The sequence below is a fragment of the Hyperolius riggenbachi genome, chromosome 9 (genome assembly GCF_040937935.1).
Source record: "Hyperolius riggenbachi isolate aHypRig1 chromosome 9, aHypRig1.pri, whole genome shotgun sequence".
In the NCBI taxonomy this organism is placed as follows: Eukaryota; Metazoa; Chordata; class Amphibia; order Anura; family Hyperoliidae; genus Hyperolius; species Hyperolius riggenbachi.
Window position 1 is genome coordinate 121,213,675 of NC_090654.1, and position 16,022 is coordinate 121,229,696.

General features: G+C 42.5%; 1 protein-coding gene across 1 annotated transcript in view; it reads left to right on the forward strand.

Moving 5' to 3' along the window:
• Positions 1-16,022, forward strand: part of SEC23A (SEC23 homolog A, COPII coat complex component) — a 223,734-nt gene that overhangs the window by 45,357 nt on the left and 162,355 nt on the right. Inside the window, exons 7-9 of the mRNA XM_068253444.1 lie at positions 1,016-1,160; positions 3,852-4,010; positions 9,230-9,345. Of these exons, the coding sequence (XP_068109545.1) occupies positions 1,016-1,160; positions 3,852-4,010; positions 9,230-9,345 (420 nt within the window). The remainder of the gene's footprint in view (positions 1-1,015; positions 1,161-3,851; positions 4,011-9,229; positions 9,346-16,022) is intronic.

Below are 16,022 nucleotides of genomic sequence, written 5' to 3' on the forward strand. Positions count from 1 at the left end.
TGCCACCACAGCCGCTGTGTGAGACTCCCCGTCCTTGTAGACCTCCAGTTATGTGTAGTAGCAGCTTGAGACTGTTATTGGTGTCATTCCTCACCTCCCTGGCTAATTTCAGACCTCAGATAGCAATGTGCAATTCTTCCTCATTTGCATCCGCAATATAATGGCAAGCATGAGACAACTCATCATTTCAAATAAAAGCGTCATATAGTGTAAAACCTTAAACATTTCATAAGAATAAAAAAAGATTGCACTCATATTCCCTGAAGTTAAGATACAGCTAAGAGTAGTTTATTACATGGGCTCTCCCCTGTTTGTAGGCCACTGGTAGGGCTCTGCCTCATGCTAAGTGTCTGCGTCCCGTGCTAAGTGATCCTCTGCCACACCCACATCCTCACAGCTCCTCACAGCATTTCTAAAAGAAAAAGTGCACAATGTACAATTATATTGCAAAAAACAAAAACTGTTTTTGCAATATAATTGTAACAATTACATTTTTAGTATGCGAATGATCAGCAGGGACAGTGTATTCATCACTGACAGATTGCTTCTTGATACTGCTCCTTTCCATCCAGTTCCTGTGAGTTGCTCTGCTCATCTGTGTCTGGCAGTGAGGAGTGTGACTTTATTGGTAAGACATCTGCATTCACTCTCCCCTAATGACCTGCAACTGATAGGCTAGGGCGTTGCAGTGGGCCCAACTCGGTGATGTTGATGTTGCAGTGGGCCCCACTCATTGATCACTGCTGTGGCCCAATGTACATTTAAAAATGATCTGCCAAGTGGATTCAAATTTTGCTGTGAATTTTCACAATGGGATTTCAGAACGGCTTGTGAGAAATATATCAGATAAATGAAATGCCAGTTTCGTGCAGAACTGTTAACTAACTCAGATTCAGGCTTTCATATATAGTCAGCTGTTAAAGCATCCTGTATTGCCTTATCACCCTCCTAGTGTTTAGGCTGTCATGATGAATGCCGATGTGTCAGGCATATTAGCAGTTTTTTTCTCTTTTAGATTTTTGCAGCCAGTTCAGAAAATTGACATGAACCTTACTGACCTTTTGGGAGAACTGCAGCGAGATCCTTGGCCTGTTACGCAGGGTAAACGACCTATGAGATCTTCAGGGGCTGCCCTGTCCATTGCAGTTGGGCTTCTAGAGGTAACAGTACAATGCATTCTTCCACATGGAACACATTTTTTGAAGTTTCACTGGTTTGGGTATTCAGTAATGATAATGTTTTGTAATTTATACCTTTCAAAATGTTTCCCTTGAAAAGTTATCAGCAGCTATTTAAAGGGAACCAGAGATGAAAGATTCACACAAAATAAACATATCAGTTGATAGCTTGTAAAAAATAAATGCTCTACCTGATAATTTCGCCACTCTGGTGTGCCTTTTTGAGTGTTTTTTTATCCATTATTGCTCCAGGAAATATCCAATATGGCCGCCGGCTCATATCCCTTCTGCTTCCAGGTTATAAGCTGTTCTGATGTGCTGTCTAGCCTCTATGAGACTATAGACAAGCAGGGCTGCTGCAGCCTTTCATCTGTCTGCTTTCAACTTTATTATTCTGGTATGCTGTGTGGCTGCCTGTAGGAAGTGTCTCTCATAGAAATGAAACTGCATACAGTAGATAATGACTGGCTGCACAGTGCACACAGATACACTTGTCTGTTTCAGAGCTTCTTTCTTTGCAGCAGCAGCCCCTCCCATGTCAACAGCTCTGAGTAGGAAATCTGAACTAGGAGGGGGCAGGCTTGGGCTTGAAAAGACTCCACAGAAGAGTGACTCAGCTATAATGATTCCAGGTCAAACCTAGACTGAATCAGTCGGTGGATTCTTATCACAGTTGATAACAGATAGATTAGACTGAGAAGAATAAAACTAAAAGCATGATAGGTGTTTACTCTCATGTTCCCACTGATAAATGTAATAAAATACATGACGGTGCTTCGTCTCTGGTTCTCTTTAAGTCGGCAGATAACTAGGAAACTGGATTTGGTTAAAATTTTTAAGCATAATAGTGTTATTTGTAAGTACAAAAAAATTTGTGACTTTCAAGCAGACCTGAATTAGTCGCACCATTTAGAAATTATTATAAAAGAAACAGTAATGGTAACGCTCCTTCTTCCAATTATTACATATTTTTAAAATTGAAATAGGTCTATGCAGGTTTAGTGGGGATAATGAGTCAAATAAGATGATTGGAAAATGACATTCCATTCACTGATTTCAAACCTTTACCTTCAACATATTTAAAATAAGAAAAACATACACAATGTTAATATAAAGAAAAGCCTGTATTACATATGGGTCTCAAGATGGACACATAGTAAATACATCAATAGTCATTAGGCACTTGGCTCAATGCATTTTGTGGAGATAACCCTTGTGGAGTGTTATCTCCATGAAACGCGTTGAGCCAAGTGCTCTGCCTTGAAAATAACATTTACTTGAATATATATGAGTATACATTCTCTGTAAAGACTCTCTAGTGGCGCATAGGAGACTTAGGTTCTCCTCACTATAGAAAAGGTTATCTGTATCTCAACGCTGGTGGTTTGCACAAAATGTTATTTTGATATGACTATTGATGTATTTAATATGTGTCTTATCTGTAATTGTACCTGAGACGGTATATACTGCTGTATATATACTTACCACCTTCTCCTCCTATGCTTACCTCTCCTCTAACACTCACCTCCCCTCTGCCTAACACTAATCTCCCCTCTCATCTGCCTAACACTAACCTCTCATCTGCCTAACACTAACCTCTCCTCTGCCTAACACTAACCTCTCCTCTGCCTAACACTAACCTCCCCTCTGCCTAACACTAACCTCCCCTCTCCTCTGCCTAACACTAACCTCCCCTCTCCTCTGCCTAACACTAACTTCCCCTCTCCAATGCCTAATACTAACCTCCTCTGTCCTCTCCTCTACCTAACACTAACCTCCTATCCCCACTGCCTCACGCTAACCTCCCCTCTCCTCTGCCTAACGCTAACCTCTCCTCTGCCTAACACTAATCTCCCCTGTGCTCTGCCTAACACTAACCTCCCCTCTGCCTAACACTAACCTCCCCTCTCCTCTGCCTAACACTAACTTCCCCTCTCCAATGCCTAATACTAACCTCCTCTGTCCTCTCCTCTACCTAACGCTAACCTCCCCTCTCCTCTGCCTAACGCTAACCTCCCCTCTCCTCTGCCTAATGCTAACCTCTCCTCTGCCTAACACTAATCTCCCTTGTCCTCTGCCTAACACTAACCTCCCCTCTGCCTAACACTAACCTCCCCTCTCCTCTGCCTAAACCTAACTTCCCCTCTCCTCTGCCTAACACTAACCTCCCCTCTCCTCTGCCTAACACTAACCTCCCCTCTCCTCTGCCTAACACTAACATCCCCTCTCCTCTGCCTAACACTAATCTCCACTCTCCTCTGCCTAACACTAACCTCCCCTCTCCCCTCCCCCCTCCTCTCCTCTGCCTAACACTAACATCCCATCTCCTCTAACGCTAACCTCCCATTTCTTCTGTCTAACCCTAACCTCCCCTCAAACACTAACCTCTTATATCCTCTGCCTAACGCTAACTTTCCCTCTCCTCTGCCTAACATTAACCTAACCTCCGCTCTGCCTAATACTTAACTCTCCTCTCCGATACCTAGTAATAATCTTTACGCTTCAATGCCACTGATACTAATCTTCCCAGCTACCTTTGAATCATCTGTTAGCCGATCAGCTGTGGGGAGAGAGACTGATATGCAAGTACCTAAGTGGGCTTTATACCCATGACATGTATATTGTTTAAGGATATTTTAAGTTGGATCATGCCACATTTTTATTTTTAAATAGTGCACTTTTCCCAATACTGGAGCTAGAATTATGATGTTCATCGGAGGACCAGCAACACAAGGGCCTGGCATGGTTGTAGGCGAAGAGCTGAAAACTCCCATCCGTTCCTGGCATGACATTGAAAAGGACAATGCAAAGTATGTCAAGAAATCAACAAAGGTTAGTAAGGAGGTTGTTGCTTTATTCTTGCATTATGACAGATTAAGAGTGTAACTAGGAATATGACGTGTGGTTACCTGATCATAGGTCCAAGGTGATGCATCTCTGGACAGAAGCTGAGATTCTGCAGTAACAGGTAGTGCTGAATCTAAAGCAAAGTACAGTTATTACAGCATTGGCATTCCAGCAGCTATGGAGGTACAGTCATCTCAACCAGGGCTGTGGAGTCGGAGTCGGGGCAATTTTGGGCACCCAGAGTCGGCGTTGAAGTTGTTGATTTCATAAACTGAGGAGTCGGAGTCGAATGATTTTTGTACAAAATCCACAGACCTGTTAAGTACTAGACTAAGGAGTCGGAGTTGTGGAGTCGGAGCAGTTTTGGGTACCCGGAGTTGGAGTCGTGGTTTCATAAACTGAGGAGTCAGAGTTGGAGTCGGAAGATTTTTGTACCGACTCCACAGCCCTGATCTCAACCTCATAGTTTCCTCTGCTCATGTAATTGTCTTAAGCAGACAGCTCCGCTATTCAACTGAACGTATTTGGTATTGGTTTTACTGGGAGGAAGTGGTGAAATGAGGGCAAGTGAGTCCTCACCCTGTTTGCTTATGTCTGATGATTATGCACACCTCCTCCCTCCCTGCCTGCCCGACTCGGAATGACTCAGGCTGCATAGCGGAGAGCATTCACTTCACTCTCATTTGCATGAATGGGTCCCACCCTTCAGCCCTCCTCCTCCCAGCATATTCCCTTTAATTTTCAGACTCTATTAACCTCCCTGGCGTTCAATTTTCCCAAGATTTCAGTGCAAAAAGTGATACAATTTATTTGTAAAACTTTTTTTTTCCTGTAACTTGCCAAAATGTGTCAAGCAAGGGTCTAGTATACAGTGCAGGAGAGTATTGATGTGTATGAACGTTTATACTGTTCACAGCATGTTTTTATGGACGGATATCTCTGTCCATACCGCTAGGGAGGTTTTAATGTACACCCCCTTTGGAAGAGTTACTTTGCAGAGGTGATAGGTAATAAGAGTTGGGGATGGGATAATTGTAACTCCTTAGCTGCTGGAATACCGATCACTGGTACATTAGTACTTTTTCTTGTGGAATGTTAGTTTATTCAGAGCGTTTCCACAGCAAGCAAGGCTCTTGTTGTACTTTCTATACCCTTAAGCTACATTTCCACCATGCAAATCCTTTGTGTATTTCCACCTTGGAAAAATGTACAGCAATGCAAGTGTATAGGCTAGTTTCCATTTTGTGCGATTTTCTGCTTGCAAGTAAATGCAGGGGAAAAACTGACAGCATGCTGCAATTGGTTGGACACCTCATCCATTTCGATAGTCAATTACACATGAGAAAATTTGCATTCAAAAATTGCTTACGGAAAAACTCATGCGAAATGTAATAGCTGCACTATGGGCCTGATTCATCAAGCTGCGTTGCCAAAGCAGCGCAGCTTTATGTGCAGTAGTGCGCGCTAATCCACACTTTACATACCAGCAGCACTCACTGCTATGTAGGAGCGTGCCTTCCCTTAGTTACGTGCACTGCTTCCTTAGCAACTCTGGTAACTTTCAATGCGAGCGGTCCTGTGAAGTATCGCTACCGTGATACTTCACTAACAGCTGCTACTATGGCAATAAATGTATTGTGCAAGAAGAATTATAAGAGTTTGCCTCGGTAGTCTTTAAAAGCATACCTGAACCGAGAGGGATATGGAGGCTGGCACACTTTTTACCTTTTTAAACAATACCAGTTGCCTGGCTGTCCTGCTGATCCTCTGTCTCTTATTACTTTTACCACTGACCCTGAACAAGCATTCAGATCAAATGTTTGACTGAAGGCTGAATGGATAAGCCATATGCTTGTTTCAGGTGTGTATTCTTTATTATTTAGTATTTATATAGCGCCAACATCTTCCGCAGCGCTGTACATTAAGTATACAAGTATATTGTCTTGTCACAGTTGTCAAAGGACAACTGTAACGAGAGGCATATGGAGGCTACTATATTTCCTTTTAAACAATACTAGTTGCCTGGCTATCCTGTTAATCCTCTGCCTCTAATACTTTTAGCCACAGACCCTGAACAAGCATGCAGCAGATCAGGTGTTTCTTACATTATTGTCAGATCTGACAAGAGTAGCTGCATGCTTGTTTCTGGTGAGATTCAGACACTATTGTAGCCAAATCGATCAGCAGGGCTGCCAGGCAACTGGTATTGTTGAAAAGGAAATAAATATGGCAGCCTCCATATTCTTCTCTCTTCAGTTGTCCTTTAACTGTCCCTCGGAGGGGCTCACAATCTAATCCCTACCATAGTCATATGTCTATGTATGTATCGAAGTTTAGAGCTAATTCATGTTTAGTGTAGTGTATTGTATCTTAGTCTAGGGCCAGTTTAGAAGATTATCACTCACAGAACTAGGCACACTACTGGCCTTAAAGGGGAACTGAAAAGAATGTGGAGGCTGCCATATTTATTTCCTTTTAAACAATACACATTGCCTGGCAGCCCTGCTGATCTATTTGGTTGCTGAAGTGTCTGAATCGCACCAGAAACAAGCATGCAGCTAATCTCATCAGATCTGTCAATAGTGTCAGAAACACCTGATCTGCTGCATGCTTGTTCAGGGTCTATGGCTAAAAGTATTAGAGGCAGAGGATCAGCAGGGCTGCCAGGCAATGTGCATTGTTAAAAAGGAAATAAACGTCAGCCTCCATATCCCTCTTGCTTCACTTGCCCTTTAACTTGCGTTCAATTTATTGCATGTCATGCAGAATATAGGCTACGGGCAGAGCACTTCGTCAGGCTCTGCCGTAACATGTATTGTGTGTGACATGCAATAAATTGAACACAAGTTCAGGCCAGTAGTGTGCCTGCTTCTGTGAGTGATATTGCACTGAGTAGTGGCAAAATTGGTGAATCTGCCTGGAGGACTGGCACCGGCTCTATGTACTTGGATAGAGTCTCCTGAGGTTGAATTGTCCAATTTAAGTGGATGCCAAATAACTTATCTGTATGTTTTTGGGATGTGGGAGGAAACTGGAGTGCCCAGATGAAACCCACACAGATACGGGGAGAACATACAAAATCCGTGCAGATAGTGCCCTTCGATTCGAACTGGGAACCTAGTGCTGCAAGGTGAGAGTGCTATCCACTACACCACCATGCTGCCTGTGTGCGTTTCAGATACTACTGCAGTCAGCGATCATCAGGCCAGCCAGGAAACTGGTATTGTTTAAAAGGAAATAAATATGGCAGCCTCCATATACCTCTCACTTCAGTTGTCTTTATTAAGGTAGGAGTCGTGTAATTACAATATTTGAAAGCGGGAGAAAAAAGACACAGGAACACCGGGAGCCCAATCTCGTGTAGGACCGTCTGGTTAGTGCCGGATAAATGTGTAAGCAAGTGTCAAAATACTCACAAGTGTGGGTTGCAATCCAAGCAACCACTGTTTAGCGCAGGTGAGGAAGTACCGTCCCCACTCGGCCTTTGTTAGGTAAGGTGGTCGCAGCTCCAAAAAAATCATCTCTTATGCTGGCCATACATGGTACAATTTTTTCATACAATCTTACCATTTCTATGTAATATAAGGGAACTGCCTAAATTATCCTTTCAGTATGTTCACTTAATTTACCCTTATACTACATAGAAATGGTAAGATTGTATGAAAAAATTGTACCATGTATGGCCACCATAACTCTGAGTGAGATGAAAGACTAAGTAACCTCCTCTTCGGGAGGCTACTGTAAACACTAAGGGGAGGGTAGGAGGCACCCAAGATATCAGTTTTCACACTAAAGTAGGTAAGACGTCTTAGCTTGTTATGGTCTAGATTCAAAAATGCGATTTTTTTTTTTCTCTTACAAATACCAGATTTTATTATGCACATCAGACAACGCGTTTCGCGGATACAATCCGCTTCATCAGGTCAAATTCAAGTGCCTTGTACAATGTGCTATGTCCTCACGGTCCTGGGCGCCTGTCCCCTGAGGACATAGCACATTGTACAAGGCACTTGAATTTGACCTGATGAAGCGGCCCATGACATTTTATACTGTGGTCATTAAAAAGGCTTGATAATTGTCTGTATTTAGTTTCACTACACATAGTGGTATTTCTCTGAACTGTGTTGTCTGCTTTCTTAACAATTTGTGATATGGAAAAATGGGATGTGCTTTGGAATAGTTTGAAAATGTGATGAAAAATCCTGATGTAAGTCCCTGCTCAGGTTTTTCCTTGTTTTTGAAAATAAAACATCCCAAGTATACGGTTGCATGATTCTTTCTGACACATTCTGGGGAATAGTTTATTAATGCAGTATAAAAAATGAAAATGTAAATAGTTGTCTTCAGCAAAAAAGAGTAAAAATATTATCTACTGCTAGTCTGCAGTATTCAATCTTCATGGACTGGAAAAGATTTAGTCATGGTGGCGTAGTGGTTAGCTCTCTCGCCTTGCAGCGCTGGGTCCCTGGTTCGAATCCCAGCCAGGGCACTATCTGCAAAGAATTTGTATGTTCTCTCCGTGTCTGCGTGGGTTTCCTCCGGGCACTCCAGTTTCCTCCCACATTCCAAAAACATACGGATAAGTTAATTGGTTCCCCCTAAAAAATTGGCCCTAGACTACAGTACTTACACTAAATAATATAGACATATGGCAATGGTAGGGATTAGACTGTGAGCTCCTTTGAGGGACAGTTAGTGACAAGATATATATATACACTGTACAGCGCTGCGTAATATGTTGGCGCTATATAAATACTAAATAATAATAATAATAGTCATGCACATAGGTGAAAACTAGAGGGCTTATGTATTGTACACTGAGTGACATAGTTCAGTGTTAGCCATGAAGCAGATTTACTCACAAAGCAAAAAATGTTCATTCAGGTAATACTTTTAATAAAAAAAACTGTACATTCTTTTCTGGCAAGAAAGCTATGTACGTCATTAAAGATATTACGGTACCTAAAACAACGTTTGTTGGATTTATGTTGCCGGTTCTGTACCAAATACTTTCCCAGGTGCTCAGAATTTTTCTGTTTGTCTCAGTGCACACGGATGTACCAGTAATTGTTCATTTGGTTAATTTGGATTAGGTTTAAGGTTCACCTAGTAAGTACTACTGATAATGGTTGTATGCAGTCTTCTTACAGTATACACCATATACTCTGTGAGACAGTGAATGTTTCTTCTTCTTCCGTTTCCAGCACTATGAAGCTCTGGCAAACCGTGCAGCTGCCTCTGGTCATGTGATAGATATTTACGCTTGTGCATTAGATCAGACCGGACTTCTGGAGATGAAGTGCTGCCCACACAATACTGGGTAAGAAAAGAATGAAGATTTTAGTTTTAAAAGGATACTTTTGTGAGAAAAATGGACCACTGGCCATACCCGATACAGTCCAGTTGTTTGTTAGTAATTCAGTAAGATGATAAACCTGATTAGGAAATCAGATGAAGATGTTCACTTATTTGCTATAGTGGAGCCTGTGAGGACAGAATTTCCTCCTATCCCCACGAGGTGATGAATTCAGATTGAAAAGTGGAGATTCTATACCTTGTAACACTCCCTCATATAGTTTTTCCACATTTTTTTTTTTTTTTCACATAAAATTTTCACTTTTGTGTGTGAATTCTTTCATACTGGATTCCAGAGCATGCAAACATTCTCATAAACGTGATTTTTCTTTTTTTGTGAAAAATGCATGAAAAAAAAAACAATCCTGCCTCAGAACTGCTGGATGAGCCTGACTTGCCTATACCGTTTTCAGCTGTTTTCCCTGGATGAGTCAGACTCGTGTACAGGGCTGTGGAGTCGGTACAAAAATCTTCCGACTCCTCAGTTTATGAAATCATGACTCCAACTCCGACTCCGGGTACCCAAAATGGCTCCGACTCCTCGACTCCGACTCCTTAGTCTAATACTTAGCAGAGATGTGGATTTTGTACAAAAATCAGCCGACTCTGACTCCCCAGTTTATGAAACCACGACTCCTACTCCAACTCCGACTCCGGGTGCCCAAAATTGCCCCGACTCCAATTCCGACTCCAGAGCCCTGCTCGTGTATACTGCTAAGGTGGTTAATCATTATTCCTGCAGATAATGGGAACTCTTGCCACGCAGGAATAATGCTCTCTGGATTCCAGAGCATGCAAACATTTTCATGAACGTGATTTTTTTTTTTTGTGAATGTGAAAAATGCATGCAAGAAAACAATCCTGCCTCAAAACTGCTGGATGAGCCTGACTCGTCTATACCATTTTCAGCTGTTTTCCCCTGAATGAGTCAGACTAGTGCATACTGCTAAGGAGGTTAAAGAAAACCTGTACTGAACTTTAAAAGTCAAAATAAACATACACAAGTCATACTTACCTCCTGTGTAGTCTACTCCTCAATCTATTTTTCCTCTCCTGCGTCCTGTTTGTCCACTGTGATCAATGGAATTCTCCGTCCTCCATTTTGAAAATGGCTATTACCCCATAACAGCTTCCTGGTCAGCACACTGTTAAACTGTAACATCGCCCACTTGAGCCATAGGGAAACATGGACACATCAGTTCTCCTCTCAGCTGTAACTGACAGCAACTGATATATAACTGACAGCAACTGATATATTTCAGTTCTGACAAAATGTTGTCAGAACTGGAAGGGATCACTGTAAGAAGAAAATGTTGAGCTTCTGAGAGGAACTGATGGCAAGGTGACTATGTCATTTTCATTTGAAGTTACCTCATGTGTTTATTTTAAATAATTTTACTCAGTACAGGTTCTCTTTAAGCATTATTCCTGCAGAAAATAGGAACTCTTGCCATGCAGGAATAATGCTCTGAGGTAGACTTCCTTTCAAGGAAAATATCAGAATTTTTTATTCAACTTATTTGTTTTTAAGCTTTACAAAGTTATTTTAAACAAAGCATTTTACGAATAATTTAAGAAATATTTGCAATGGTATAAAAACGGCAAATCTGAAAAATGTCCTTATTTATTAAGATGTCCGTACTTGCGATAAGAAAGATAAATTCCATCCTCCTCCTTAGTATAGTGGAGCCTGTGGAAAGTTCCAGCAAACCATCTAGAGCAATCTAAAGCCTGCAGTTTGACACAGATTCAGTGCCAGCTTCCACTCCCCTGTGCTCACAGTGTGAAGTAATTACCTAATCCACAATCTTTTAAGGCACAGGGAATTTTCAGCTTAGCAGTTTTTTTTTCATTAAAATACGTGTTTTATTACAACTACATTTTTTTTTATTAGACAGCTAACTGGATATACATGTCTAGCTTATCATTACAGTAGATACTGTGCAAAATGTAACTGCAGATCAGAAGATAGGGCAACTTTCTTTAAAGAAACACTATTGAACCAAATGTTCTAAAATGACAATGTACAAATAATGTGCAAGAAGCTGTGTAAAGATTTTCCTACTTTTCATGTTAAATATCAGAGGCAAAAGTTTTTTTTAATTCATTGTGTGTAGATTTTAATTCAGTTCGAATGTCTTATTTGCAAAGGTTTGCGTCAATATTACACTGTTCTTTGCATGTCAGATTGCATATGAAAAGGGGTGTCAGGTTTCACATACAATTACAAGCAATTTACATTTCCTCTGCTCTCTGCAGATAGCTCAGTGAGAGACAGGCAGTGAGAGCTTTCTCTCACACATCGGGTTAACAGATGTGTGAGGGAATTCCCCTTCCCTTCATGAATGAGTAGTCTCATCAGATTTTGCTTTAGATGCCAAGTGTGAAAGGAATTTGATATATATTCAATTCAGCAGATTTGTGTAAGAACACTACTGTGTGTTATGGCCTTTAGATACTGTTACAATATTGCTTTAATCAATTTTTATAATCACCGGAAACTAACAAGAGCCAGGTGTATTCTGCAGCATGCCCTGTAATATCGCAGTCTATGATCACATAAAAGAATAGGAGGCAGAAATACAGTGGACCTCGGTACATGCATAATGTTACAGCCCAGAAAGCTACAGTAGAGTGCCAGTGATCCAGAACTCAACTAACCAGCATTCTCAGCCAACCAACACAAATCACAGTACTCACAGTGGTGAAGGCCAATTTGGTATATATTCAATATTGGTCTTGCAACCCCACCAATGGCACCCTGCCCATGGACTAACTCTGGAATAACCTTGTACTATGCTGTATAACCCTGTGCTACCTTTCTCTCACAGACAAGGGGAGAAGTATAGTGGGCTGGCACTACAGCTGATACACCCTCATCTAGCTGTGTTTTGGTGCGCAGTATAAACATATAGCCCAAAGCGCCGGCTGCAGTGTGCACTGGTGAACAGCTTGTGGATATGTTGTGGAAGGAAGGAGCATATGAGAAACCCGCACTACTGCAAAACACTGATTTATTGTGTACAAAAAGTGGACGCAAGTACCATTGCAAAACACACATAAAAATACTCTTGATGAATAAAGAACATACCATTCTTAGGGCTATTGTTGGTGCGGTGGGTGCTGGGTGCATGAAGCCTGACTGCCGTTTCGCGCACGTCTGCGCATCTACGGAGGCTGCAAAGGTGGGGGGAGCCAACTGCTGGTATAAATAACCGAGCGCTCTATGGCGACGTCACGCCACTCGATTGCTCCACCCCTCCATTTCCCTTCAGGCCGGCGCCAGAGCCTGGAACACATTTGCGCTCCAGTGACATTCTGCGTCCGGGCAGGGACCTGATTGGTGGAACACCACGCTGATCCTATTGGTCTGCGCTGACGTAACTACGTAACTTTGTGTTCCTCAGCGCTTCTACCATAAGCGCCATCTAGCATTTGAAAAAGAGAAGGCAATGGATGCCATCACGTCAGGACAAAGAAAGAATTTTAGTGAGAGATAAACCGATGAAAATAAGTGTAGGTAAAAGGGGTGAAAATTAAATTAATGAAAGACGTGAATAAAAGACAAATGTCCATTTAGTGATACATCAATGTGCATCTAACTGGTTTGGTGTAAAATTAAACAATAAGCAATTGAAATAAACAAAATCAAAAACAAGGGGACCCCTGGGTGGACATCCCACGGGGCAAGACTGCAAACAAATCCGCAACCACAGGGGAAGACCACCAAGAGGCCCCCTCTTGGAGGGGAAATAGAGCAAATGAGGGACTAGTTAAGGACCATTGCAACAATAAATCAAATTGACTAGCCATATGATAATTACATGACATTAATTACATTACTCCAGGAAGAATAGATACATCTGTACACATACTAGTTGTATATACATCTAAGAGGAAGCATTTATCAGGCCAGAGACAAAGGACTGTAATTAATTAAGAAAAAGTCCCAGAGAGATCATCAGGGGTCTAAAATGCAAGAAAGGTCAGTGTGGTGATTAAGACCTAATGGGCCCGTGGCATCAGTTTGAAGAATCAGCAATGCCTCTTCTCTCCTCAATTTCTTTTCACGATCTCCTCCCCTCATAGAGGGAAGCACTTGGAGTAAACCAGCAAAGGTAAGTTTCTCAGGGTTCCCAATATGGTGGCTTCTCATATGTTCCACCACCCTAGGTGACCCTTTGCCAGAACCTATAGAGTTATAGTGTTCTTGAAATTTTTCACTGACTGCCCTCGTTGTTTCCCCTATATAGAACCTACCGCAGGGGCACCACAGGGCATAAACCACGAATTTGGGTTTACACGTGATGAATGAACGTACTCGGTAGTTGCAGAAGGCCTACTTGAAACAAATTACCCGTAGCCATCTGTTTACATGATTTACACCGACCGCATCTGTGGTTGCCCTGTGGTAAACCCCTGCACAGCCAATCGCTTCCACCCACTGAATTAAATTCACTTCTGCTCACAAAGGATCCAATCGTGGGTGATCTGAAAGAAAACAAGGGGCCTTCCTCAATCAATGGTTTTAAGTTAGGGTCTCTTGCTAGAATGTCCCAATTTTTATTTATTACTTCTTTTACTTTTTCTGAAAAGGCTGTGTGTTCAAAAGTAAAGGGAATTCTCTTATTTCCTGTGCTGGTGATTCTTCCAGCTATTTTCCTCCAAAGCAAAGTTTGTCTGTCTTGGGCATAGGTGTTTTGGAAGGCTTTCTGGATGAATTCCTCTTCAAACCCACTTGCAGCCAACCTAGAGCCCAGCTCCTCAGACTGGTGATGGAATTCCGTATCGCTCGCGCTGTTTCTGAGAAGTCTGAGGAACTGGCTATAGGGCAGTGCCGCCTGGGTGACGTGTTTCGGGTGGAAGCTTGTCCTATGAAGCAACAAATTAGACACTAGGTTTTCTGTAACCCCTTGGGCTCAATTTGTTTCCCTGCAGTTCCATATACAAGCTCTCGACGTCTATCTAAAAGGGGTTACAGAAAACCTACAGTGTCTAATGTGTTGCTTCATAGGACAAGCTTCCACCCAAAACACGTCAGGCACTGCCCTATAGCCAGTTCCTCAGACTTCTCAGAAACAGCGCGAGCGATACGGAATTCCATCACCAGTCTGAGGAGCTGGGCTCTAGGTTGGCTGCAAGAGGGTATGAAGAGGAATTAATTCAGAAAGCCTTCCAAAAAGCCTATGCCCAAGACAGACAAACTTTGCTTTGGAGGAAAATAGCTGGAAGAATCACCAGCACAGGAAATAAGAGAATTCCCTTTACTTTTGAACACACAGCCTTTTCAGAAAAAGTAAAAGAAGTAATAAATAAAAATTGGGACATTCTAGCAAGAGACCCTAACTTAAAACCATTGATTGAGGAAGGCCCCTTGTTTTCTTTCAGATCACCCACGATTGGATCCTTTGTGAGTAGAAGTGAATTTAATTCAGTGGGTGGAAGTGATTGGCTGCGCAGGGGTTTACCACAGGGCAACCACAAATGCGGTCGGTGTAAATCATGTAAACAGATGGCTACGGGTAATTTGTTTCAAGTAGGCCCTCTGCAACGACGAGTACGTCCGTTCATTGCGTGTAAAACCAAATTCGTGGTTTATGCCCTGTGGTGCCCCTGCGGTAGGTTCTATAGAGTGGCTGGAAGGTGTAATGGTTAAGGGCTCTGCCTCTGACACAGGAGACCAGGATTCAAATCTCGGCTCTGCCTGTTCAGTAAGCCAGCACCTATTCAGTAGGAGACCCTTAGGCAAGTCTCCCTAACACTACTACTGCCTATAGAGCGCGTCCTAGTGGCTGCAGCTCTGGCGCTTTGAGTCCGCCAGGAGAAAAGCACGATATAAATGTTGTTGTCTTGTCTTGTCTATATAGGGGAAACAACGAGGGCAGTCAGTGAAAGATTTCGAGAACACTATAATTCTATAGGTTCTGGCAAAGGGTCACCTAGGGTGGTGGAACATATGAGAAGCCACCATAATGGGAACCCTGAGAAACTTACCTTTGCTGGTTTACTCCAAGTGCTTCCCTCTATGAGGGAAGGAGATTGTGAAAATAAATTGAGGAGAGAAGAGGCATTGCTGATTCTTCAAACTGATGCCATGGGCCCATTGGGTCTTAATGACAACACTGACCTGTCTTGCTTTTTGGACCCCTGATGATCTCTCTGGGACTCTTTTCTTAATTAATGACAGTCCTTTGTCTCTGGCCTGATAAATGCTTCCTCTAAAGGTGCGTACACACGCACTACGGCCGCCAACGACGGGTCCGTCAGACCCCCCCGCTGGGCGGAATTTCAGGCGACAGTAGCGTGTGTGTACGCACTGTTGGCAGACTGATAAGGCTGTTCCTGAACGATCCGCTGAGCGGGAGGGTCTGACGAACCCGTCCTTGCCGGCCGTAGTGCGTGTGTACGCACCTTTTTGATGTATATACAACTAGTATGCGTACAGATGTATCTATTCTTCCTGCAGTAATGTAATTAATGTCATGTAATTATCATATGGCTAGTCAATTTGATTTATTGTTGCAGTGGTCCTTAACTAGTCCCTCATTCACTCTATTTCCCCTCCAAGAGGGGGCCTCTTGGTGGTCTTCCCCTGTGGTTGTGGATTTGTTTGCCGTCTTGCCCCGTGGGATGTCCACCCAG